Here is a 26,165-nt window from a genome sequence, read left to right as displayed (position 1 = left end):
AGAATAAGGCTGCTGGCTTAGGAAAGGTAGCGCCTCTCCATGCACCACACCCCCAGGCTGCCAACTCCAAAGTTTTGAGGTGCAGCTCTCTATCCTCAATTCCTCCACCCTCCCCTACCTCCTCTCGTGCAGGGACCCTGGTTAGGTGATGAGAAAACACCAAAGGAAAGCAAGGACAAAGAAGGCACCTGCAGGGCCTACAAGGTCCATACTGGCCCCCCATCTGAACCTCCCTCTGTCACCCCGGTCAGCATCCCCATTCCATCAGCCGGGCCCCACAGCCAAGTTTCCTACCACTACTATCATTACCCTGGGCTCCCTGACTCACCCTTCTAGAACACGGGTCCCTCCTCTTTTCCGGGCAGGGCCCCCACGAGGGCTCATTTAGACTACTGCCTTTGCTGCTGACTTGCTCTATGACTGGCCCACTGCTAGACCTCTCTGGCCCTGAGGAACCAGGGAAAAGCTCCCCACCCACAGGACACACTAGCTCCCTGGCAGGCAAGGGCTTCCAACTGAGGCAGTATACAAGTGGTGGAGAGAAGTAGGAAGCTGATAGCCAGCACCTTCTGGGTCTAGGAGAGTGTGTGGGTCCCTCCTTCTGGAGTGTTGGAAGGGAGGAATTGAGGCCTTAGCTTGCCCCCCCATCATCCTTCCCCCTTGTAGATACTGCCTTAACACTCCCTCTACCCTCAGCCCTGGCTGCCAATCAGCCAGGTTTCTCCGTGCTCACTAATTTATTTCCAGGAAGGTGTGTGGAAGACATGAGCCGTGTATAATATTTTTTTTAACATTTCCATCGCAGTATTGACCATCATCCTTGGTTGTGTATCGTGTAACACAAATAATGATATTAAAAGCATCAAACAAGCCAGCCTCAGCTCCCTACCTGGGTCGTGGGCAAGGGGCAGGTGGGCTGGGAAGGGGAGAGAACTGATTCTCTGGATACACATTTCACTCTGCTTCCACTCATGGGTTCCCAGGCCAGCCCAGCCCAGCCCAGCCACTGAACTGCTGCATGACCCTGGACAAGTCACTTGAATCCTCGGAACCTCCATTTCTCTTCATCAAAGTGAGAAGTTTGGCCTAGATGATCTCCAGGGGCCCTCTGAACTCTTGGAATTGTACTCTTTTGAGAGGCTCGAGGCAGGAGGAGGCTGGGGGTAGGGAGGGAATTGGATTTCCTCACCTCCCCAGGGATGGGGCTGAGCCAGGTGATATCATAATGGGCAGTGCCCATCCTAGAGGGGGAAGCAGGGTGGGGTATGAGCAGGAAAGTTGTGAAGGAGGGCAGCTGAGAGATCCTCCATAGGAGGGGGTCACAGCAGCTAGGGGCACTGGCCAGGCTGGAGGTGTGGGCTGTCTGGGAGAGGGGGTGGTCACTGATGTCTTACAGGAGCCCTTGGTAGGTAGAGCCCACCACGGCATCCCCTGGACCTCACTATGTTCCTCTTCTCCCGCAAGACCAAGACCCCCATCAGCACCTACAGTGACTCCTACAGGGCTCCTACCTCTATCAAGGAGGTCTATAAAGACCCACCTCTGTGGGCCTGGGAAGCCAACAAGTTTGTGACGCCGGTAAGTAGAGGCTGGGTAGGTGGGCAGGCAGGCCAGAGTGTATGGTCATGTGTGTCTGAATGACTGGTAGTGTGTGGTTGTCATTATGTGTTTGTAATTATTTGTAGCTGTGTGTGTGTGTATGTGCATGCACGTGCACACACGCATGCATGTATGTATTTTATTCATTTGCCTAGGCATGGAATTTATAATAATGTATAAAATAGTACAAAATTTTGCCCTCATGGTGCCCTCCTACTCCACCAGGGTAGGAGGTGGAGAGAGACAGATAATTATCAAGAAATAAACAAGTTTTAGAAATTATCCAAAATGCTGTATAGGAAATAAACAGGGTAATGGAAATAGCAAGTAACTAGGCAGAGCTACTTAAATAGGGAGGTCATGGAACACCTCTCTGACATGGTGACATTGAGTAGAAACTGAAAAGATAAGAGAGAACTAACCCCATGAAGAGCTGACAGAATAGGGTTCCAGGCAGAGTGATCAGAAAATGCAAAGGCCCTGAGGCTGCCTGTGGAGTATGCCAGAAAATGTGCTATTGTCATGTTTTCATGCATATATATCATAGTCTTCTTGTGTCTGTATGCCTGTACTTGAAGATGAGGGGCCAAGTGGGTCTGTACAGCTTTCACAAAATGGAGACAAGATCTGTGACTCTACTTGTAACTCTGCCAAAGGGAATTTATCTGTATGTACCATCCAACAAATGGTGAGTATCTGCATGTGCCAGGCACAATGCAGATACAACAACAAAAGGCCAGGCTGTGCCTGTGAAGAGCTCTCGGCAGACAAGTGAACAAAATAGTGTTGCCCAGTGGATGTACTGATACAAGAGCTGGAAAAGGGAGAGCATTCCTGGTTCTTGAAGGGCAGGTCTACTAGGACATCCTGACAGTGGAGGCTTCCAACAGAAAGGAGTCAGGGGAAAGGGCAGCCTAGGGAGAGGGGTCCACCAGGAATTAATAACTGGAGCAGAGGGAAAGGCTAGCCCAATGGTGAGAGGAGCCACAGTGGGAAGAGATTGGAGGGGCTGAGGCTCAGGGCAGGAAGGCCAGTAAGGTGGTGAAGGATAGGGAGGAGGGTGTAGATGAGAGATAAGGAGAGACTGTGGTAGTAAAAAGGGATTTTTTTGAATAGGAGAGAATTTTTTAAATAGTATTTATAATTATGAAATAAATATATGCTCAATGCAGAAAATGGGATCTCACTACCCAAATTAACCATTGTTAATTTATTATTATACGCCATCTTAGGAAGCAAACATTTTTTATGATAATGGCATTACATTGTATACTAACATTCTGGAATCTTGCTCTTTGCATATAACCACATATTGGGTACATTTTTCGTGTGTAAAAATATTCTATAATGTCATTTTAATGACTATGGTGTTTTATTTTATGAATGTACCAAAATATATTTAAGGAATCTTATTGGAAATTTAGATCATTTACAAAATGTTGCTAGTATAATCATTTGTGTACATCTGTAGACATCAACTATCTCCTTAGGATAAATTACTAGACATGAAATTTTTGGGAGAAAGGATATGCACACTTCGAAAACTTTTGATATACACTTCAAATTGCTGTAATAAGGGTTATAATATTTAAATGCCCACCAGAAAAATATGAGAGTGCCTGCCTGCTTTTTGACATTCAATAGGAGGGAATTTTAAGAGTAAATCAATAGATCTTGGTCACCATCTGGGTATAAAGAAGAGAGGAGACGTTAACATGACTCCTGCGTTTAGGGCTCTGGCTACTAGAGGAATAGCAGTTTTGAGATTTGGAATTGCAGATTGGAAAAAGATTTGGAGTTCATTTTGGGACAAAAGATATTTGAGGATTTAACAGGAAATATCTGGTAGGTCGTTGGATATACTTATCCGAAGCAAAGGGAAAAGGGTTGGGCTACAGATAAAGATTTTGAAATCATCAACATACAGGCAGTAGTTAAAGTCATAGGAGTGTATGAGATTGCCAAGGAAACATAAGAAAGAGGTCAAGGATGGCCTTTGGAAAATACAGATTATTTAAGAGGTAAGTAAAGGAAGAAGAGCCATAAAAGGAGACAGGGTGATAGGATGAAAATCAAAGAGAAACCAATAAAGACAGCATTATAGACAAAGGTCAGTGTCAAATGTCAATACAGACATGGATCTCTTGGATGTAAGAACCCTTAGCAATCTGGCCAGACAGCTTCAGTGAGTGGAGAAGAGTGAAAGCCAGACAGCAGTGGGATTATGAATGAAGGAAAGGCTTCTGCGTCTGGCAGTATGCTGATCTAGAAACTCTCAAGGACTCTCCTGCTTCAAAACAACTAAGTCTTGCATAAAAAAATTTTTTTTTTCTGGACTCTCATGGAGGTGGATGGTAAGTATACTTAGGATGCCCTGAGAATGAATGCCAATATCAGCACTACAAGCAGGAGTTTAAGCCTTAAGTGAGGTGAAGAAACTAAACCTTAAACTCCAAAATGAACTAGAAAGTTTAGTGATCTCTGGCTCCCTGCCCCCACCACAAACATACGTGTGCACGTACACACACACACACACACACACACACACACGGTGAATGTGTATCCTTTGTAGTGGAAAATAACCTTAATGTAGGTTTCCAGGTATCCTTCAGAGTAAGGCCAATCAAATCTGAGTTCGCAATAAGAGATATAAACAAACCACCATATGACCGTCAGCAGAAACAACAAGCAACAGACTAAAACCTCCAAGGACTTCAGATATTGGAATTAACAGTTAAGAATACAAAATAATTATCATGAATTTTTAAAAATAAAGTGAAATCATCGACATGAGCAAGCAACAAGTGATTATATTTTTGAAAGACCAGACAAATGTAAAAAAGTGAATAGAAATTTTAGAAATAAAAAAATATAGGTGTTAAAACCAAAACCTCAGTAGATGGGTCAAAGGGCAGATTAGAGTGTCAGTGAGATGACAAAGAAATGGAAAGGCATTCCTTGCTCATGGATTGAAAGAACAAATATTGTTAACCTTTTTGACATTGGCTGTAGCAACTTTTTTTCTAGATATGTCTCCGGAGGCAAGGGAAACAAAATCAAAAGTAAACTATTAGTCTGTATCAAAATAAAAAGCTTCTACACGGCAAAGGAAACAATCAACAAAACTAAAAAGCAACCTACCAAATGGGAGAAGATATTTGCAAATGATATATCTGATAAAGGGTTAGTACTCAAAATATATAAAGAATTTATAGGGGCGCCTGGGTGGCACAGCGGTTAAGCGTCTGCCTTCGGCTCAGGGCGTGATCCCGGCGTTGTGGGATCGAGCCCCACATCAGGCTCCTCTGCTATGAGCCTGCTTCTTCCTCTCCCGCTCCCCCTGCTTGTGTTCCCTCTCTCGCTGGCTGTCTCTATCTCTGTTGAATAAATAAATAAAATCTTTAAAAAATATATATATAAAGAATTTATAAAGCTCAAAACCACCCAAAAAACAGATAATCCAATTTTTAAAATGGGCAGAAGAGGGGCGCCTGGGTCACTCAGTCACTTAAGTGTCTGACTCTTGATTTTGGCTCAGGTCATGATCTCAGGGTCATGAAATCAAGTCCCTCATTGGGCTGTGTGCTGGGTGGGAAGCGTGCTTAAGATTCTCTCTTCCTCTCCCTCTGCCCTCCCCCATGCTCTTTCTCTCAAATAAAATAAAATGGGCAGAAGACATGAACAGATATTTCTCCAAAGAAGATATACAGATGGCCAACAGACACAAGAAAAGGTGTTTGTCATCACTTACCATTAGGGAAATGCAAATCAAAACTACAAAGAGCTATCACCTCACACCTGTCAGAATGGCTAAAATCCACAACACAAGAAAACAACAGGTGTTGGTGAGGATGTGGAGAAAGGGGAACCTTCTTACACTGTTGGTGGGAATGCAAACTGGTACAGCCACTCTGGAAAACAGTATGGAATTTCCTCAAAAAGTTAAAAATAGGACTACCCTACAATCTAGCTATCTCACTATTAGGTATTTACCCAAAGAACACAAAAACCCTAATTCAAAGGGATACATGAACCTCTATGTTCATAACAGCGTTATCTACAATAGCCAAGATATGGAAGCAGCCCAAGTGTCCATTGATTGATGAAGGGATAAAGAAGATGAGGTATACATTATATATGTGTGTATATATATATATACATGTATATATGTGTGTATGTATTTATACACACACACACACACACACACAATGGAATATTATTCAGCCATAAAAAGTGAATGAAATCTTGCCATTTGCAACAACATGGATGGAGCAAGAGAGTATAATGCTAAGTGAAATAAGTTGGGCAGAGAAAGACAAATACCATATGATTTCACTCATGTGGAATTTAAGAAACAAAACAAATGAGGAAAGGGAAAAAAAGAGAGAGACAAGGGGCGCCTCAGTGGCTCAGTTGGTTAAGCATCTGCCTTTGACTCAGGTCATGATCCTAGAGTCCTGGGATTGAGCCCCATGTCAGGCTCCCCATTCAGCAGGGGAGTCTGTTACTCCTTCTCTCTCTCTCTCTCTCTGCCCCTCCCCCTGCCCATGCACTCTCCCTCTCTCTTTCAAATAAATAAATAAAATCTTAGAGAGAGAGAGAAACCAACAAACAGTTTCTTAACGATAGAGAACAAACTGATGGTTACCAGAGGGGGGGGGATGGGTGAAATAGGTGATGGGGATTAAGGAGTGCACTTGTGGTGAGCATTGGGTGATGTATGGAATTATTGAATCACTATATTGTACACCTGAAACTAATATAACAATGTATGTTAACTAACTGGAATTAAAATTTTAAAAAAGAGTATTAGTGAAATGAAAGAGTGCAAGAAATTTCCCAGAATGCAGCACAGAGACCAAGTGGTTAAAAAATATGAAAGAAATATTAAGCAATAGGAAAGAGAGAAGGAGAAGATCTCATACACATCTACTCAGAGTACCAGAAGGAAAGAGCAGAAAGGGGAATAGGCATTATCCGAAGAGAAAAAGTCTCCAAATTTTCCAGAACTAATGAAAGAAATTAATCCACAGATATAGAATAAATAGAAGGAATTTCACACATAGGTACCTCACAGTGGAACTGCCCAACACCAGCTTAAGAGATGACCTTAAAAACAGGCAGAGAAAAATTGTTTTCAAAGTGTCTTCTTTTTTCTTTTTTTTTTTTTTTAAGATTTTATTTGTTTATTTGGGAGAGAAAGAGCATGTGAGCAGGAGTAGGGGCAGAGGGAGAAGGAGAAGCTGACTTCCCACTGAGCAGGGAGCCTGATGCAACAGAGGGCTGGATCCCAGGACCTGGAGATCACAACCTGACCCAAAGGCAGACACTTAACTGACTGAGCCACCCAGGCACCCAAAGTATCTTTCTTTCAATAACAGAAGAAAAATAAAGACATTTACAGGCAAACAAAATGAAAATGTTTATTACCATCAGAACTGTAATAAAAGAATTTCTAAAGGATATACTTTGGGAGAAGAAAAGTGATCACAAAAGGAAGGTCTGAGATGCAAGAAGGAATGGTGAGCTAAGAAACTGGTAAACGTGAGTTAAATTTAAGCAACCAATGTCAATGGAAAATAATTAACAATATCGGATAAGTTGTATTTTGGAAAACAGTATCATGTAAGATACAAGGGTAAGAAAGGAATACAAAAAACTTATTATTCACAGACAATACAGTTGTGTACATAGCATCTACAAATTATTAGAATAAGAATTTAGAAAGTTGGGTGAATATAAGATAAAAAGCCAATCACATTTCTTAACCTTAATAGCAAATATTTAGGAAACATAATTTTATTTTATTTTTTTAAAGTTTTAATTTATTTATTCATTTTAAGTACTCTCTACACCCAACATGGGGCTCAAACTCATGACCCTGAGATCTAGAGTCGCATAGAATATAGACTGTTCAATGGGACAATTGGTTATCCAGATGGATAAAAAGAAAACTGATCCCTAACTCACACCAATAACAACTCCTGACAGATTAAAGACTTAACTATGGGAAGTAAAACTATTTGCTTTTAGAAGAAAATATTGGACATTATCTCCATTATCTGAGAGTATGGCTATATTTCTTAAGTCACAAAAGTACTACATAAAAGAAGAGATTAATAAATTCACATGTTAAAATTAAGAACTTCTTTTCATCAAAAGACACTATAAAGAAAATGAAGATACAAGCCACAAACTGAGAATATATTTGCAACATGTAATTGACAAAGGATTAGTACATAGAATATACAACTATAATTTTCTGGGTTGAAATTAAACCTATGTATTTTGACTCTCTCCTGAAACCCTCTAAAACTCCTGTAAATGGATATTTGACACATAAACTCACAAGACTAGTGAGAGAGAAAGGACAATGGCTACAAAATTTCAGAAGCTAAAAAGTACAATCAATAAGTAGTACCTGACAGCAGATCTGAGAAAGTTGAATCCAAAGCCAGCAGTGGGAAACACAAGATGTAATTCAAGTTAAAACTGCAGAATTTTCAAAAAGGCTCAGGAATTGATAATACTAGGCTTCTCCGGAACTGAAGATAGGACAGGACCACAGCTAAAATAAGGATGATTTGAAAGCTGTTTAAGAAGCAGTTGAACCGAGAGGGGCGCCTGGGTAGCACAGCGGTTAAGCGTCTGCCTTCGGCTCAGGGCGTGAACCCGGCGTTGTGGGATCGAGCCCCACATCAGGCTCCTCTGCTATGAGCCTGCCTTCTTCCTCTCCCACTCCCCCTGCATGTGTTCCCTCTCTTGCTGGCTGTCTCTATCTCTGTCAAATAAATAAAATCTTTTAAATAAATAAATTAATTAATTTAAAATAAAGAAGCAGTTAAACCGGGGTACCTGGGTGGTTCAGTCAGTTAAGCGGCTGCCTTCGGGTCCGGTCATGATCTAGGGGTCCTGGGATCCAGCCCCTCAACTGAGCCCCGTATCACATCAAGCCCCGCATCCAGCTCCCTGCTCAGAGGGGAGTCTGCTTCTCTCTCTGCCGCTCCCCCTCCCCCCACCTCACCCCACTCGTGGGCACGCTCTCTGTCTCTCTCTCAAATAAATAAATAATATCTTTTTTTTTTTTTAAAGCAGTTAAACCCACTAATCCCCTCTTCTATTCCATGCCATGGGGTGACTGCCCGCCTCATCTCTGCAAAACTCAGAAGGCTAATTTTTTGGCAAGGATCTCAGGACTGGGGATACCAGGCCCAGCTGAGGGCACGGTACCATACTGAAAACAGGTTAACCTCCACCTACTGAATGCCAAACCCCCCCAGTACCCCTCTTCTCCATAGATTCTCAGAGCGGGCAGCCAGGCCACTACCCGTAGGCCAAAGATTGAGAGGCTCTTCTGAAGGATCTGATCAGCCCAAGAGGGAAGACCTACAGATACTGACAGAATTTGACAAAAATAGTTTAGCCAGACCATCCTACAATGATGCTCTTGGTTGACAAGGCCCACCCACAGCTCAAACCCTCCAATAAGCTTTTTTGGTCTCCTACTCATAACCATGAGCAGACAATCAAAGATACAGACATCTGAGGAAAGCCTCTAAGGGGAAAACTGATGGTGTCTATGAGTTCTTCTAAGTGACAGGGTGTGTGTGTGTGTCTATGTGTAAAGGTCAAGAGAATGCCAAGTCATGCGGCTCTTTCACCCATATGGAGTATGACTGTGCAGGATCTGCCCACAAAATAAAACCTCTGCTGGGCACAAAGATCCAACAAACTCCTCAGCTGAGGGGCTTTCAGGGCAGTAGGGGCACCAGGTCTCGTCTTGGCCAAGAGAAGTTTTTGCCCTTTAGATCGTTAGAGGGAAATGTGGGTAGCAGTGGCTCCATCCCAGCACCTTGCTGCCCACTATGAGGAAGTCCTTTCTAGTCTCTGATTTTGCTGGGTGTCCCACCCCTGTGACCCAGCTGCCTTTTCACACCAGCTGCTTGTACCGATCTATTGGTTTATAACTAACTTGGCATTCTGCCATCAGCTGAGGACAAGGGAGCTCCAGAGGTAGGTCTTATCAGGAATCACACAGATCTAGCCCAACAAGGGTTTGAAGGAGATAAGACAAGGTAAACCCCAAGAAACAGAGGAACCAGGGGCTAAACCAAGATCAGGAAAAAGGTCAGGGTAGGATAAGAATGAGGGCAAAGTGAGTGTCAGAGTCAAGGGTGATATTGGTGTCAAGATCAGAGCCACAGTAGAATCAGGGTCAGGATGGAGTCAGAGAATTAGATTTTAAATTAGGTGTCCCTCTGGCCCCATCCTTCATCCCCTTCAAGGTGCCAAATTCCCAGAGCGCACTCCCTTCCAAAACATCTGCGTAAGGTAGCTGGCTCCCAGGGCCTGCTCCCAGATAGCACACAGTCTGCAAGAAAACAGGAATACCCAGCTCCGCCCTTAAAGAGCTCCCAGTCAAGGAAAGGACAGAAATGAGAACATCAGAAAAACACTCTGAGAACAAACGCCTGGCTGTAAGCCCTAGCCTTGCATAGAAAGAAAGGAAGAAAGTGTGATTCAAACAAAGAACAGTGCAGAGGGGGCCAAGACTGGCATGGGGATCCCTCTGACATAGGGAGGACACCCAACTGGGCTGACTTTCTCAATAGGGGCTGGATCTGGGTCCAGCAAGACACCAAGGCTGGGGCCTTTATGCATCTAGTCAATTCCTCTCCTCTTCCCTTGCCCAGGGCCTGACTCAGACCATGCAGCGCCACGTGGATCCTGAAGCCCTGCAGAAGATGGTCAAATGTGCTGTGCAGGACTACAGCTATAAGGGTTCTATACCAGGCCACCCCTACTTTCCTGAGAAATACTGGCTCTGTCAAGAGGAAGGTAGGACCTCACCCCTTACCTACCAACAATGACCCCACTCAGAGACTTCAACAATGACCCTTAACCTCAGCCCAACTTGAATTCTGGCCTCCACCCTGATCCCATACCAACTTTATCCCCACCCACCCCCATAATCTGGGCTTCTCCAATCATCTCCACTCAAGCTTGACTCCCAACCACAGGACCTGACACTAACCCTGACCCTGGAGGAGGAGATCCAGGCCCTGCCTTTTGGGAGATTCCCATTTTTGCCAAAGAACTGAAAGAGGCCTGGGTCCTTTCCCTAGAGAGATGGAGGGAGTATTAACTCTTCCAAACAAATCCCTCCAGGTATATTCCAGGGCCATCTTTTCCCATTTTTTTAGTGACCCTGTTCCATCAGTTTCTCCATCTCTCCAGCATCTCTCTGCCCCACCACACCTCTTTCCCCTTGACCTGGAGACTTTTCTAACCCTTTCCTGCCTAAAAATTCTCTCTTGCTCCTCTCCTTCACAGCCAAGATTCTTAGAAACATAGTCTATACTCACTGTCTCTACTTCCTCACTCCTTGATACCCCTTATGAGAAATTATCTTTCCCACTTGGTTAGGTGTTTGTGACATCTCACTGTACATTCCGAAAGAAGAGAGTCTTGTTTTATTCAGAGCTGTGCCCCTCCATCTAGTATAACCAGGCCTCATAAGCGCTTATTGAATTAATTGATGATAAATATTTATCCAATTGAAATTGGGAGTCTGCAGCTCCTATATCCAAACATTTAAACTGCTCTTGTGTAGTTCTAATTACCACATCCATGGGACTCTTCAGTCTTTACCTTATGAGACCTACATTATGCATTTCACTCTGACCACTCTCTATTTCTTGATACTCCTTCCTTCCTTAGTTTCTCTGATGCCTCAATTTCCTGGGTCTCTTGTCCCCCCACTCTGGAAATGTGGGGTTCCTCAGGGTGCTAATCTGAGCTCTCTTCTCTCTTTACTCCTCTCCTGAGATCATTTTATGTAACTAGTGTTTTAACTGACAACTCTTAAGTCTTTATTTCTACCCTTGACCTCTCACTAGAATTCTACTCTCCATCTGATTATGGCCAACTTTACATGAATTTCCCCCAAACATCTCAAACTTAATATGTCCAACTCACCAATCCAGAACTCCAAATTCCAGCACCCTGCCCCACATATATACACACCTGCTCTTCCTCTAGGGCTCCCAGACCTCCTTTCCTGGTGTCTTGCGCATGTGTTCTTTCAGACTGTTATGGTAGTAGATCATGGAAGGTCTTCAGAACAGACTTAGATGACTGGGTGGGTGGGACTTTGGAGGATTTTAAGTAAGGAAATGTCTTGGTCAGATTTTCTTTTGTGAAAATCTATGTACAGATTGGATTGTAGAATTTCAAAAGGAGGTAGGGAGGTTAATAGGCCAATAGTAATAATAGTTTTCTATGTGCCAGGCATTGTTCTAAGTGTTTTACATGTATTAACTCATTTAAATCTCACAACAACCCTATGAGGTAGATAGTACTATTACCCCCATTTTAAAATTGAGGAGGCTGAGACACAGTGAAATTAATTAATTCGGTCAAGGTCAGACAGAGCTAATATTTGGTAGAGCTGAGATTTGAACCCCAAATGTCTGTGAAGTCCATTCTATTACAACATGATATTGTCTCCTCGTTAAGGCACTACAGAGATACAGGGTGAGATCATGGGGGACTAGAAGAGGGAATAGAGTCAAGTGATTTTAAGGAGGCAGGATAAGCAAACTTTGGAACCTGGATGTGGAAGAGGAGAGGGAGGAAATAGGAAGAGGATCCATTTTCAGGTTGGCGGATTCAGAGAGGGTGGTGCGAGGATGCAGTGATCAGCTCAGAGGATCCAGACCCCACGCAGAAACTTGCCTTAGGTCAGAAATGGGCTGCATCTCAGTGTCTAAATCTGGGCCCAGGCTGGGCTTGACTGGCCTGAGGGATATTAGTAAGAGTCTCGTTTTGTGCTGGGGCTCAGAGGAAAAACAACTAGGGGAACCCAGATCCTGGGGTAGAATAAGGAGTAAACAATGTCTTGTATTTCCACCCCTCTGATCAAATAGAGAAATGGAACCCATACTACCTATGTGATGACCGGTATAACATATGGAGGATGGGGCCTTACAACTGCACTGGCTGGAACAAATATACCACATGCCTTCCCCGGCTACCTAAGGTATCTACTGTCTCCCTCCACCTCTAAACCACAGGGACTGGTATTTCACCATTAGTTCCTCATCCCTTTCCCACCAACAATGCTCCAGGGCTCTTTCTCAAGTGTGAAACTAGGGTTTGCATTTTCTAGGAGACAAAGGAGTCCAGGAGTGGAGCTATATGAATAGCTCCTGGGTCCCCTGGATCCCAATCTCTGGCTGGGCCCTGTGGGGATACAATGAGTGTGCACTCCCTGACTTACTACCTTCCTGAAGCTTGCCACCTGGCTCCTTCCCACGTGGTCTGGCTAATGAGTCTACTTGCTCCACTCTCCCTCCTTTGTGATGTGAGCAAGGACAAAAGAAGGGAGACCCAGGGCACCCAGTGACAGTGCAGATAGATAGAGGAGAGTCTTTCAAGGAGATAGGAAGGAGCCCAGATGCAGGCCCAGGCCAGAGGGAAGAGGAAATTTGAGAGGATGAGAGGCCAGAGCAGAGGTTCTTAATTGTAGCTGATGGCTGACCTCCGGTTAACTGAACTCTTTTGCATCAGAACTTCCTCAAGAATCAGGATTTTTCACAAGTCTTCCAGGTGATTCTGATGGGCAGGCAATATTATAATATTGACACTACCTCTCCCCAGTTAGAGACACTCCAAGGCATAACTGCACAGAATCAGCTAGACAAAGAGAGTGTAAAATCAAAGGCAAACGCTGAGGCAGGGGTGCCAGAGGCCTAGGTCCAGACCCCATCCACCTATAGCTCCCTTTCCTTCCCTTCCCATCCCCCCGCCCCCAGGAGGCGGAGTAACCGCGTTGCCCGGTGACAACCCTAAACACTCAGAGCCTGGGAGAGTAGGGGAGCATCTAGTGGGCGGGAGAAGACACGGCCTGGGACTGGTCTGGTGTTCAGGGACCTCCAACAGGAGGAACTCTTCCGGGTCAGTTTGGGGTAGCATGTGTGGCACTTTCAGGAGGCCGGAATGGAGACAGCTGTTCGAGGAATGCCTTTGCAGTGCCCTCCTAAGCCGGAACGACTCAACGCCTACGGTAACAGATGGTGGGGCAGTAGTGGGGTAGACCAGAAGGACGGTGGGATGGGCCCTGGGAGATGCGGCAGAGGCCAAATATAGAAGGTGTAACCCTGACTCCTCTATCTGTCCCTGCTTTTGTTTCCATCTCTTTCTATCTCTGTCCCTGTCTCTTCCCTTTCCTGTAACGCTGTATCTGGGTCTCCCCGGCTTGGGTCCGCGGGTGCAGAGCGTGAGGTGGTGGTGAACATGTTGAACTCGCTGTCACGCAACCAGCCGCTGCCGCAGATCACGCCCGGATGCGGATGCGTGGACACTCTGCCCGGCCGCCTGTCCTTCCAGGGTTATGAAAGCCCTTGCTCCGGCCGCCACTACTGTCTTCGTGGGATGGACTACTACACCACCGGAGCACCCTGCAAGGAACGCCGCTTCCGGCCTTTGTGCACAGAGCAGCGGACTGCAAGGTTCCCAGGGCCGCTCCCGCCTTAAGCAAGCCCCGCCCCCAAGAAGCCGTCCCCCGCCCCCGAGTTCAGCCTTAACCCAGCTGTGCGCGCTCCATCCCTCACCAGTTCCAGCTCTTCTCTGCCTCTGCGCCAGATCCTGCCCCGCCTCCCACCGCCTCAATCCCCTTACTGGGCGCTGTCCTGTCCCGCCCTCCAGCCCCGGGGCCTGAGCTGACCGCTGGGACCGGGACCGGAAAACCCGCACGAAGATTCCCCCAGGTTCCCGGCCCTGTCCGTCCTGAACTGGGCTCAAGGTCAACCTGGCTCTGGAGGCCCCGCCAGAAAGTTTTTTTTTGCTTGTTTTTTGTTTGGGGGGCTTTTTTTTGAGGAAGAAACCCCACACACCAGTCACATCCCCTTCCCACACCTGGTTCCCTACGTGGACACCCGGCCCTAGAGACGCAGTTTCTAGCCTGTGGAGTGCCATGTGTCCTCAAAAAAGAGGCCTCTATTCTTGGGTCTCAGGTCACCGTCGATAATGGGCAGGGTCATTGCCGTGTGTTATGTGAGCAAGGAAATGCTAACCGCATTACCGGAAGAGTCCTGGCCTTAGAGCCCCGCACCACCTCTTAAGGTAGACAGCCTGGCTCATTACTGCTAAGGAAACTGAGGCCGGAGCGCTCAGCTGCAACCCAGACTGCCGCGCAACCACCTTCCTGCGCCAGGTGGCAGTCGAGGCGGGCGGAGCCTGGGAGAACTCCAAAGTCCGCGTGGGTCTACAGAGCTTGCGGAGGAAAGAAAGGGGAGGAGGAGGGAGTCCTACATCCTGCCCCTACCCCACGGTGATTCCCTCCCCCTTTCCCAGGCAGAAAGTCTGATTAATTGTGCGAGGCGGAGTCTCATCAGTCACAAGGTCAGGGGGGAGCGAGAAAGTGCCTGAGCCTTAGAAATGTCGTTAGTGCTGGAATAATTGCCCTCCAATGGAGAGGACCCGGCGGCTCCCAGCTCTTCGACGACTGGAGTCCGATCCTTCCGAGTCCAGCGTACTCCCACAGCCCAGCCTGGGCGGTGGAAACGAAGCCTAATGAGGATAGGGACTTATGGGTATCCTCCCAGGGGTGACGCTTGGATGGGGTCTTGAAGGACCAAGAGGCCTGAGGGGGAAAGCCCCGGTCAGAGTCTTAGTCTGGGTTTTGAGGCCCGACCTCTCCCTGCCCACCACTTCCTCCTCCAGGAGTGTATCGCCCTACGAGCACCGGTCCGGAATGCAATGTACTGTCATAACTCACCCGCCGTCATACTACCCTTGTCCGAACCTTAGTAAGTTCGGTGCAAACACATGCAAAAATGGCGTTTGGCGCAGGGGGAAATGCGGGGATGAGTTGGGGCGGGAACTGTCCGCTGCGATGCACTGACTGGAAGATGCCACCAGGGGGCGCTAGTGTCATGGGTCGTCAAAAGCTGGCAAGGGAATAGAGGACCCTCTATGAGAGGGCGCTGAGGCTGGCCTCCAAGGGTTACAGGTTGGCAGTGGGGCTCAGAGTCAAGAAATCAGGGCATTAGGTTCAGGGCTTGAAGTAAAGGAAAAGAAATTAATGTTAGTGAGCCAGTATTGGGAATCCGAAATTTAACAGTAGAACCTGAGGTCAGGAGGTCAGTGTTGGAGCATGGGGTCAATATTAGGGGCAAAATGTTGGGATATGGTTAGCTTTGAGAATTGGAATCAGACCTATGAGGGTCCAAAAGGGCTAACCCATTTCTCCCCACAGATGGGACACAAGTCACTTCAAGAAGACCGGTGGCCCCCAGAGAAACAACTATGTCGTCCACCCTGAGTTTGTGTCTGAAACCTATCCTGACTGCTACTGCTGGTAGAGCCCAGGCTGGCGGGGCTAAGGGGGCTGAGCAGTAAATAAACTCTTCACCCCAAAGGCCGCCTCCTTCATCCTTACCCCACAGGATCTGGCAGTGAGGAGCCAGTCACTCAGGCCTCTGCCAAGCCCAACTGAGGTGCATTTTCGTAGTCATCCTTGCCCTGAGTGCCCTCCTGACACATAACAATAGCTGTGTCCTCCCTCCACCCAAACTAATGGGTCTACCTAGCCATGCAGGGCCACCCCAAGAGGGCCCTCCAGCTGACATTTGTTCAGTATCCCCCAAACCTAAATGTTCCCTCACCTCCTCCCCGTCTCAGTGGATACAGTCTTACATTCTGCAGAGACTGTCCCTGTACCCGAAGTTCTTGATCTCTGCTCCCAGAGTCTCCACCACAGCCCTGACAAAGTCTGTGTTCTGACATCCTTGCTGCCCTCCCTTACCCAAGCCCAAGGGTCTAAAACATAATTTTGGAGGGTGTCATGACTAAGAGATTTCCAATTACAAAGCAAACCCTGTTTCTCTGTCCCTCCAGAAATAAGGGGTTGGTTGTTCTGGAATCTCTGGGATCTCTAGTATTTTTTCACCCAGCTCCTCCTGGAAGCAGAAGTATGGTGGGGAACGTCCACTACCTCACAGCATGAGCATTTCTAACGGTGTCACCACGGAGTGTGTGTTGCGTGGGGAGACCAGCGGGCACACTGCAAAATACGAGGTCCCCAACCTCAGACACTACTGGTCTGGTCCAGTGGGAACCGACAACTTGGGCCTCCTGGCTGGTGGAACTAGGCTCCTTCCGTGGGGTCTTTGATTGGATCCACCCTGCACTGAGCCTCTATGATCCTCCCAGAACTCCGCTGCCCTTTTTCTATATGAGAGAACTTTTTCCATACGGGAAAGTTTTTCCACAGTGAGAGCTAGTGAGAGCATTATACCAAGATGGCCTCCACCTGCCCAAATCTGGAGGGGAAGGAATCCCAAGAGCCAACCCTGCCACTTTACCCTGCCGCTCGCTCCTCCTCATACACATCCCAAATTTAGCCTAGAGGTGCGAGAACCCCAACACTCTACAACTGCTCCTTTCTCCAGAACTACATTTCCCAGAAGGCCTAGGGCAGAACCCCGCTAGCTTGAAGTAAGCAACGACCCAGCGGGGGCGGGCCTCCAGGCAGGGGGCGGAGCCAGGAGACACCCTGCTGGTGGCCCGCCAGGGTGCCCGGAGGTCGGCGCAGAGCCGTAGTAGAAAGGTGGGGGCTAAGGGGTGGGGCCTCAAGTCCGCGTGACAATGTGGGAGGAGGGATCGAGCGCCAGGGGCGGGGCTAGACTCCGAGGCCCGAAGTGAGACCGAACGACCGAGGCGTGGCCGAGCAGCCAGAGGGCGGGTCCCGAGGAGGGCCTTGGCTGTTCCCAGCTAGACAGCGCCCAGCGCCGCGCCGTGGCAGCCCAACTCGGGCTAGCTTGGAGGGAATCTTCGGGAGCCTCCCTTCACCCCCACTTCTGGGGTCACTGCCGTGAGTGAGCCCAGGGGAAGGACCTTGGGGGGTTGTTGAGGAAACAGACTTCCTGAACTTTCGCTCCTACTGATGAGTAGGGTGTATGAGCCTGGACACCTGGGCCCCTCCTCAAGCCGCTGTTCCCAGCGGGCGGCTGGTCTTTTGACCTCAGTCTGTCCCTTCGGACATTGTAGCTGTAGCGCTGGGGTGGGGGTGGAGTATTCCAAGCTGTAGGCGCAGTCACTCGATCCCGTCTGGTCCCGTCCTTGGGGAGGGCAGGGAGATGGGCTGGATCGAGTTGCCTTTGACATTCCCCCCGCCCCTGGAATTATGTTCGACAAACGACTCAGCTTGGCATGGCCTCCCCGCCTTGGGGCCGGGCCGGGCCCTCCCCCTCAGACCTGGCAGCCAAGACTGAGGTCGAGTGTCAAGTGGGGAAAGGTTTGTGTAGGGCAGACCCCACCTGCCGGCATTAGCCTGTGGCTAGCCAGATGACGGAGGCGGCAGATTACAGGGGTCTCTAGCGCTGTTAACACAGGAACCACAGTTCCTCCTCCACAGCCCCGGTACCAGAAGCCATTAAAAATTGCCCTTTTCCCACCCCAAGGAGCCTTTCTGGAGCAAGCAGCAGCACCAGCCCTTGAGAAGATAGGCTTCACTATGCATACACCCACCTGATGGGGAGCCTGTCCCACTGTCTAACCCACAAAGCTCCTTTCCTCTGCTGCATTCAGACTGCCAGTCAGACCATTATCTCTCATCTCCTAAAAAGTATGCTGTGGAGGGTTAAGCGGGGATTTTGGATTTAGGCAGCCTTGTCACCTAGTAACTTCAAACAAGTTCCTTTTTCTGTTTGGACAAGTTTCTTCATCTGTAGAACAGGCACTATAGCTATGCCTCTTGTTCAGTATTAATTTTTAGGTTTGGATGCTGTGGTGGCATTTGGGAGACCAGCACAGCGACTGCATGGAGTGGGTGCCCAGGACTGTGGGCCCCTGTCCTTCACCAAAAAACCTTGGAATCCTAGAATATTAAGATTCTCAGAACCTACTGGAAACGGCTTTTGGTGGTCATCTTGGTGGCCTTTCTATGCCTCCAGGGTCATGAGATGGGCTGACTTAATATGAAAGTTTTGAGGATGAGGGGTTCTCTGTCCTCTTCAGATATGGACCCTTTCCCCTTATTCCCTTAGTGCCCAGAATGGGGCCTTGGTTGTCCTGAATGAATAAATAGAAATGTACAGCAAGTCTGGCCTGGGCTACCTAAGGCCTTCTTTGGGTTCTGCTTAGCTTGAGGGCATCAGCTAAAGGCTACTGTCCAGGTGCATTCTGCAGGAGGGCTTTTCTAAACTGTACTTACAGGTAGGGGAAGCCATAGTGGGGTGGGAGCGTTTTGAAAGCTAAGTTGTGTAGGATGAGAGGCAGGGAGTAAGAGGCTGTTCCAGACCAGCTAGAACTGACCAGCTCAGGGATTTGGGGGGAGGGAGCACAAAGAATGAGGCCCTGAGACACCTCCCTGGAGGAGGGAGGCATTGTAGTGAGCTGTATATTGACATGTGGGATCAAAATTCTGGTCTGCACCTGTCATTCTTGATAGTCTCTTCATGGGAGAGGTAGGGGAGATGAGGACCCTGAGCAGTTCTGGCATCTCCTTGGAAGTAGCTGAGGACTTAGAGACAGCCACTGGCATCTGGGAGGAGGCTAATTACTGTTTGCCAGTCTCCCTTTCTCCTTCCTCCCAGCAGGAACAGATGGGCAGCTGGCTGGCTGGCAGTGTGTATGTCTGTGTGTGCACCAGGCTGGTGCTATTTCTTTGTTGAACTCTGCCCTGAGGGCTGAGATACGGTCAGTGGCCTTGGGGAGCAGATTGGGTCACACACCTCCCCCTCCCCCAAGTCTAAGGGTTTTTTTGCAGTCATAAATTTAACATACAGTGTATGAAAGTCTATGTGTACAGTAGGGGGTGTCCACTCCTTGGAGAGCTGATAGGTGAGGGAGAGACATTGGCTCCATGTGGGTAGGTGAAAGTTCCTAGAGCAGATGGCTGAAGGATTTAGGTTAGGGAAAGAATGATCTTGGTGGTCATAGGATAGGCCTGGCTGGAAATGGAATCAGAAAGGCAGATGAGACCACATCATGCCTTGACCCTTGATTGCAAAGCTTATACTTCTGAACTTAAACCTGGGGGTCATGGGCAGCTCTCTAAAGTAGGAAGAGATACAGTCTCATATGTGCTTTAAAAAGATCACCATGGTTGCTGTGAGCAGAAGGCATTGGGGGAAAAGAAGGTGGAAGCAGGGAGGCCTATTGGGGAAGTACTGCAATGATACGTAGGAGAAATGACAGTGCCCAAAGTAGGGCAGGGGCAGGGGAGAGTGGGTGCGTAGTGGAGACAAAGCCAGGAGGTAGCTGGCCAACAAATGTGTTGCCAGGAGGAGAGCAGGAAGGTTGGCAGGGAAATGGACTTGGTGATCAATTGCTGAGAACAGGGTGGAGTTTAAGAGCAAAGAGAGGGTGACCTGTGAAGTCACCATGACCCCCATGCTAGACTTTTTACCCCAGCCCTTATGTACAAACCCAACCCTGCCTCTCTACAAACCAGGCCCATGACTGCATCTGGCTTTGGGTATCTTCTCTAATCTCCAGATTTAATCTGGCTTTTGACTCAAGATTAAATTCCATGCCTGGGATGTTCCACCTTCCTCTCTCCTCTCCCCCTGCAGGGACAGAAAAACCAGCCTACTGCCCTGTTAAAGATCTTAAAGAGCTGGCTGGATCATCTTTCCTCTCCCACCATGGAATTCTCCAGACCCCTCTCCTGTTCCTCAGCTGAACTAACCCCATGTACGAGCCAGAGAAGCCTGGCTAATTCTATGATCCTAAACACCTCCCTGACCCTGTCTGGCTTGTTTCTCCACCAGGAAAACGGGGATGCATGCCATCTGCTCCTCCCCATTCAGAGTCCTGACTAATTTTGGCAAAAACCGGGGCTCATGAGAAAGAGTGGTTTAGACACAGACAGATGGTCCTGGTAAGGGTCAAGCCTTTATGTCCCAGACTTTACATCCCAGTAATACAACCTTCCCAAAATATACACCCCTTCTTTCTGCTGCAGCAAAGGGAAATACTGTGGAATGGGAAAGCTCAGTTCTGCTTCTCTCTTCCCCTTCCAGAATCAGGCAGTCCAGGTTAAGATGTGCTTTGTCGGGTGGTCCCACTGCCCATTCCTTCCCTAACTGGGGGCCGATGCCCCAGAACCCTCAGGAGAAGAGCCAAGCCTACACCCGCCGCCGCCCTGGGAGCCACGCAGACCGTAAGAGCCCCGAGGCCATCGTAGCCGCAGCTATGTACACCTTCTTGCCTGATAACTTCTCGCCGGCCAAGCCCAAGCCCTCCAAAGAGCTGAAACCGCTTCTGGGCTCCGCAGTACTGGGCTTGCTGCTGGTGTTGGCCGCAGTGGTGGCCTGGTGCTACTACAGCGCCTCTCTACGCAAAGCAGAACGCCTGCGCGCTGAGCTGCTGGACCTCAACCGAGGTGGCTTCTCCATCCGCAACCAGAAGGGCGAGCAGGTCTTCCGCCTGGCCTTCCGTTCAGGCGCATTGGACCTCGACTCCTGCAGCCGCGACGGCGCGGTCCTCGGTTGTTCTCGCACCGCGGATGGGCGCCCATTGCACTTCTTCATCCAGACTGTGAGGCCCAAGGATACTGTCATGTGCTACCGCGTGCGCTGGGAGGAGGCGGCTGCGGGGCGCGAGGTGGAACACGCTATGTTCCTGGGCGATGCAGCGGCACACTGGTACGGTGGTGCTGAGATGAGGACCCAGCACTGGCCCATCCGCCTGGACGGCCAGCAGGAGCCACAGCCCTTCGTCACCAGTGATGTCTACTCCTCTGACGCTGCATTTGGAGGCATCCTTGAGCGCTACTGGCTGTCATCGCGTGCGGCTGCCATCAAGGTCAACGACTCAGTGCCCTTCCACCTGGGCTGGAACAGCACGGAGCGCTCGCTGCGGCTGCAGGCGCGCTACCACAACACGCCTTACAAGCCCCCCGCGGGCCGCCCTGCCGCGCCAGAGCTCAGCTACCGTGTGTGTGTTGGCTCCGACGTCACTTCCATCCACAAATACATGGTGCGGCGCTATTTCAACAAGCCTTCGAGGGTGCCCGCACCCGAGGCCTTCCGGGACCCCATCTGGTCCACGTGGGTGCTGTACGGGCGCGCCGTGGATCAGGACAAAGTGCAGCGTTTCGCCCAGCAGATCCGCCAGCACCGATTCAACAGCAGCCACTTGGAAATAGACGACATGTACACACCTGCCTACGGAGACTTCGACTTCGACGAGGCCAAGTTCCCCAATGCCAGCGACATGTTCCGCCGTCTGCGGGATGCCGGCTTTCGCGTCACGCTCTGGGTTCACCCGTTTGTCAACTACAACTCGTCGTGCTTTGGTGAGGGAGTGGAACGCGAGCTGTTCGTGCGCGAACCCACCGGCCGGCTGCCCGCGCTCGTGCGCTGGTGGAATGGCATCGGCGCGGTGCTCGACTTCACACGCCCGGAGGCCCGAGACTGGTTCCAGGGGCACCTGCGGCGGCTACGCTCACGCTACGCTGTGGCCTCCTTCAAGTTTGACGCAGGCGAAGTCAGCTATTTGCCGCGGGACTTCAGCACCTACAGGCCGCTGTCTGACCCCAGCATATGGAGCCGGCGCTACACTGAAATGGCATTGCCCTTCTTCTCTCTGGCGGAGGTCCGCGTGGGCTACCAGTCACAGAACATCTCCTGCTTCTTCCGCCTAGTGGACCGCGACTCGGTGTGGGGCTATGATCTGGGGCTGCGCTCACTCATCCCCGCCGTGCTCACCGTCAGCATGCTGGGCTACCCATTCATCCTGCCCGATATGGTGGGTGGCAACGCAGTGTCTGAGCGCACAGCGGGCGGTGGTGAGGTGCCGGAGCGCGAGCTCTACGTGCGCTGGCTGGAGGTGGCCGCCTTCATGCCTGCCATGCAGTTCTCGGTCCCACCCTGGCAATACGATGCCGAAGTGGTGGCGATCGCGCACAAGTTTGCCGCACTGAGGGCCTCGCTCGTAGCGCCACTGTTGCTGGAGCTGGCCGGTGAGGTCACTGACACAGGCGACCCCATCGTGCGCCCCCTCTGGTGGATTGCGCCCGGTGACGAGACGGCACACCGCATCGACTCGCAGTTCCTTATCGGAGACACGCTGCTGGTGGCGCCAGTTCTGGAGCCGGGCAAGCAGGAGCGAGACGTCTACCTGCCTGCAGGCAAGTGGCGCAGCTACAAGGGAGAGCTTTTTGATAAAACCCCAGTGCTGCTCACCGATTACCCCGTCGACCTGGACGAGGTGGCCTACTTCATCTGGGCATCCTGACCCAGCCCAGGACCCAGGAACCCCACAGCCCTAACCTCTGCCTTCATGCAGGCCTTTAACCCTCCATCACAACCACACCGTGCATCCCCAGGAAGTCCCCACCTCTGCATTAAGTGGGTGCCCACGTAAATGTGCTCCAGCCAGCTCGGGTAAGGGCCCGGTGAGGGAGCGCTGAAGCAGCTTCCCATTCTAACGCACAATCTTAAAGACGCTTTATCCCTTCACACTCACTCCAATCTGCAGAAACCTCTTTCCTGAGGTGGAAGAGAACTCAGAAGGAAAAGGTCAGCTCTCTTCCTGTTACATACGATTGTGTTTTAAAAGCACAAAAAGAAACCTTACCCTGCATCCTGGCCTGAATGGCCACCTTTGCCCTTCTGAGGTGGAGACTTGATCCCCTTTAAGGTTCCAAAATAGCCCCCTGCCACACTTAGAAGGGCACATTCTTGATGTTGGAAGCCAGGCCCAGAGTTCCCAGCACTGGCCTGAAGTATGGCTGACCCGGTCCCACCCCAGCTAGGGCGATGGGATGGAGGTGTGTGGGCAACAGACAAGAAGGAAGGAGGTCCCATCCCAGAGGACAGGAAGACTGGGCAGAGCACGGAGCCATCATTGTTGTCCCTCGTTTGTGAAGAGACTCCTAACCCTGCACTTACCCATCTATGTAAACACATGGGCTCAGCCCTGGGCCAAGGCCATGGCCTAATGGACAAGGACTTGCAAGGCCATTGCAGGCCAGACTTGGTGCCTTAACTCAAGAACCTTTGTGTGTGTGTGTGTGAGAGAGAGAGAGAGAGAGGAAGAGAGAGAGAGAGAGAGGCACCGTGTGTCCCTCAATCTGTGGAAACACAACACTTCTGAATCTGGATAAGCCTGGAAGGAGGGGGCAGGGAGCAAATTGGAAGTTTTGATTGTTGAGCTGGCCCCCTCCTGGTTGATGTCCCTGGAAATCTAGTGGGAAATAAATAGCCCTTTCAAGATTTCTCAGCTGTTCACTCCCTGCATACATGGCAGGCGCGTGGCCTAAAAGTGACCGCTGTTCTCATTCTGGTGGTGGTGTGCTTTGGCACATGAACTCCATGGGCACATCAACACCTGTAAATACACATACAGGGTAAGGTCTTTCATTTCAGCCATTTTCTCTTTCTAGGAAGAGCAACCTCAGCCAGAGTGAGCTGTTTCTGACTTTGCAGCTGAGTCTGAAGAAGAAATGGCTTGCCAAAGTGGGGAGGTGGGAAACAGGGCAGGGCTCAGCTTCCCTCAACCCCTAAGGAATGCATCCTTTTGCCCACTCCCCGCCCCACCCCCCGCATTTCCCCTATGTGAAGAACGCCTAATGAAAGTTTGGGGGCACTCTCAGATGTCCATGTTGAGTGCTGATTCTACCACTGTCATCTATTAGCTGTGTGATTTTAAGCGAGCCACTTAACCTTGTTGAGCCTCAGTTTCCTCATATGTGAAATGGTGATGATAATGCCTACCTCCCAGGTTGTTGTGGGACTTATAAGCACAGATGGATGTAAAGTGCCTGGCACAAGTAGGTGCTCAATAAAAGGTAGCTATTATACTATTATACTGTTTCTTGGGGGTTTTTTACACAAAAATAAGGATTTCTCTAGGCCCTAACTCCCCGCACGACTGGCTTCCTCTGGGCCCACCTGTGACAAACTTTTCCCAAAACTGTACATAGCACCCAGGTGAGCTCTAAGTTTGTGACCCAGAGGACACTGTGGTCCAAGAAAAAGGCAAGAGGAGAGATATTTGAAGATGGGATGTCAGGAGCCAGGATTCCTGGGTCCCCAGGAGATGGAGAGTAAATGAATTAGCTTCCTTCTCCTTTTTGTCAAGAGCATCCGCCAATCGGTACTCAATGGTGAACCTCCTGGGGCTCTGGCACCCACCCATAGGCTGTGGAGTGACTAAAGGGACAGAACACTGAGGCTGGGTTCTAGAAGCTTCCCTAAGTGTCTGGAGAGCATGACTCACACTTGAATGGCCCTCCAGCTTTCTGTGCAGTCTGAAGCCAGTTTAACCAACCTCATGAGCCTTGTTTTCTTCATCTTTATTTTTAGGGGTTTGTATTTGTTTCTGTTTTTTGAGGGGGGGAAGGGCAGAGGGAGGGGGAGAGAGAGAATCTTAAGCAGGCTCCACACCCAGCACAGATCCCAATGCAAGGCTTCATCTCATGACCCTAAGATCATGACCTGAGCCAAAATCAAGTGCCAGATGCTTGACCAACTGAGCCACGCAGGCAGCCCAGTTTCTTCATCTTTTGAATGGAATTTCTAGGATTCATTGAGATGTGTCTGTAAAGCACTTAGGCAAAAATTGACAAAGAATAAGTGCTCAATAAATGGTAACTCCTACCAACTCTTATTTTAGACAAGGGACACTAACCATGAAACAAAGAGAAGCTCTGCCTAGAACCTGTGTTGTCCATTGTGGTAGCCATTGCCCGCATGTGGCTTCTTAAATTTAATTTAAAAATTAATTAAAATGAAATAAAATTTAAAATACAGTTCTTCAGGCACACTAGACACATTTCAAGTGTTCAGAAGCCATGTGTGACCAGTGGCTAACATTGGACAGGGCAGATTATAGTTGCAGAAAGTTCTAGTGGACAGCCCAAGAGAGAGCAGTGTGTGCTGCCTGAGATGGCATGGGGAGGGATGAAGCAATCTGTAAGGCCTAAGCAATCTGGCATGGAGGAGGAGGAGCACAAGGGCATGAAGGGCAGGCAGCAGCGGCTCACAGCCTAGATGGGGGAGGCGCACTCTCTGTATGCCAGGACAGGGCCAAAGGGAAGAGAGCCCTTCTCTGGCCAAATTCCAGCAAACTGGCCCTTGGCTTGTGATCTGGTTTCTAGTCAGGCTTCTGCCATTCTCCTTAATCACAAAGGCACAGATGAACACTGAAGCACTGAGAGAGGAGGGTATTGGCAGGAGATTAGTAACCAAGCCTAGACTGGAACCTGATGTTCTGCATCCAGACACCTAGAATCTCTTACCCAGTATTGTCCTACCTTTCAACAGCAAGGCCCAGGCCTGGCCTGCCTACCACCAAGGAGGGGAAGCCAGCTGAAATATGTATCCCTGAAGCAGCTGCCCAATGGTTCTAGGTCAAGAAGTTTTCCCCTTCCCCCCATTGATACCAAAAAAGAGAGGTTCAAGAAGTGGGGGTGGGGGGACTGGAATGGTTGGAACCATGAGAAAGAGCTGGATTTGGGGAGACGGGGAGGTGAGGGAACTGGGCTAGAAGCTACCTCTCTCCTATTCTGGCCCCTTCCAGACTTGTCCAGCACCCCATCCCTGCCCCAT

At 49.3% G+C, this 26,165-nt stretch overlaps 3 protein-coding genes across 6 annotated transcripts in view; 2 read left to right on the top strand and 1 right to left on the bottom strand.

Moving 5' to 3' along the window:
- The window catches only part of DNAI1 (dynein axonemal intermediate chain 1), a 139,626-nt gene that overhangs the window by 110,953 nt on the left and 2,508 nt on the right, over positions 1–26,165 (bottom strand). The gene's annotated exons all lie outside the window — the stretch shown is intronic.
- Positions 67–16,271, top strand: C7H9orf24 (chromosome 7 C9orf24 homolog). 4 transcript variants are annotated; one of them, XR_004626499.1, is made up of 7 exons: positions 67–1,072; positions 1,465–1,578; positions 10,293–10,437; positions 12,528–12,640; positions 13,591–13,666; positions 13,877–14,932; positions 15,860–15,950. XR_004626499.1 is itself a non-coding variant. In XM_019810427.2 (7 exons), exons 1-7 carry the CDS (start codon positions 1,019–1,021, stop codon positions 15,963–15,965), a joined length of 843 nt encoding a protein of 280 aa, XP_019665986.1. In that variant the 5' UTR covers positions 67–1,018; the 3' UTR covers positions 15,966–16,026. The 4 variants fall into 4 exon arrangements, 3 of the variants coding, with proteins under 3 accessions (XP_019665986.1, XP_019665987.1, XP_011236090.1); XM_019810427.2 differs by having other exon boundaries at positions 13,877–14,111; positions 15,860–16,026; XM_019810428.2 differs by lacking the exon at positions 67–1,072 and adding an exon at positions 15,325–15,414 and having other exon boundaries at positions 1,084–1,578; positions 13,877–14,111; positions 15,860–16,271.
- Positions 17,298–24,433, top strand: MYORG (myogenesis regulating glycosidase (putative)). Its single transcript, XM_002929716.4, has 2 exons — positions 17,298–17,476; positions 20,631–24,433. Exon 2 carries the CDS (start codon positions 20,704–20,706, stop codon positions 22,846–22,848), a length of 2,145 nt encoding a protein of 714 aa, XP_002929762.2. The 5' UTR covers positions 17,298–17,476; positions 20,631–20,703; the 3' UTR covers positions 22,849–24,433.

The sequence above is a fragment of the Ailuropoda melanoleuca genome, chromosome 7 (assembly GCF_002007445.2).
Source record: "Ailuropoda melanoleuca isolate Jingjing chromosome 7, ASM200744v2, whole genome shotgun sequence".
Lineage (NCBI taxonomy): Eukaryota > Metazoa > Chordata > Mammalia > Carnivora > Ursidae > Ailuropoda > Ailuropoda melanoleuca.
The sequence above is the reverse complement of the archived record's forward strand: the minus strand, read 5'-3'. Positions and strand labels throughout refer to the sequence as shown.

What these genes read in the sequence shown, in the direction of transcription:
- C7H9orf24 (XM_019810428.2), top strand. Translation starts at nt 1,444, where the DNA reads ATGTTCCTCTTCTCCCGCAAGACCAAGACCCCCATCAGCACCTACAGT. An exon ending in GGAACGACTCAACGCCTACG is followed by an intron (nt 13,667 to 13,876) that starts GTAACAGATGGT and finishes CCGCGGGTGCAG; the next exon opens with AGCGTGAGGTGGTGGTGAAC. An exon ending in ACAGAGCAGCGGACTGCAAG is followed by an intron (nt 14,112 to 15,324) that starts GTTCCCAGGGCC and finishes TTCCTCCTCCAG; the next exon opens with GAGTGTATCGCCCTACGAGC.
- MYORG (XM_002929716.4), top strand. Translation starts at nt 20,704, where the DNA reads ATGCCCCAGAACCCTCAGGAGAAGAGCCAAGCCTACACCCGCCGCCGC.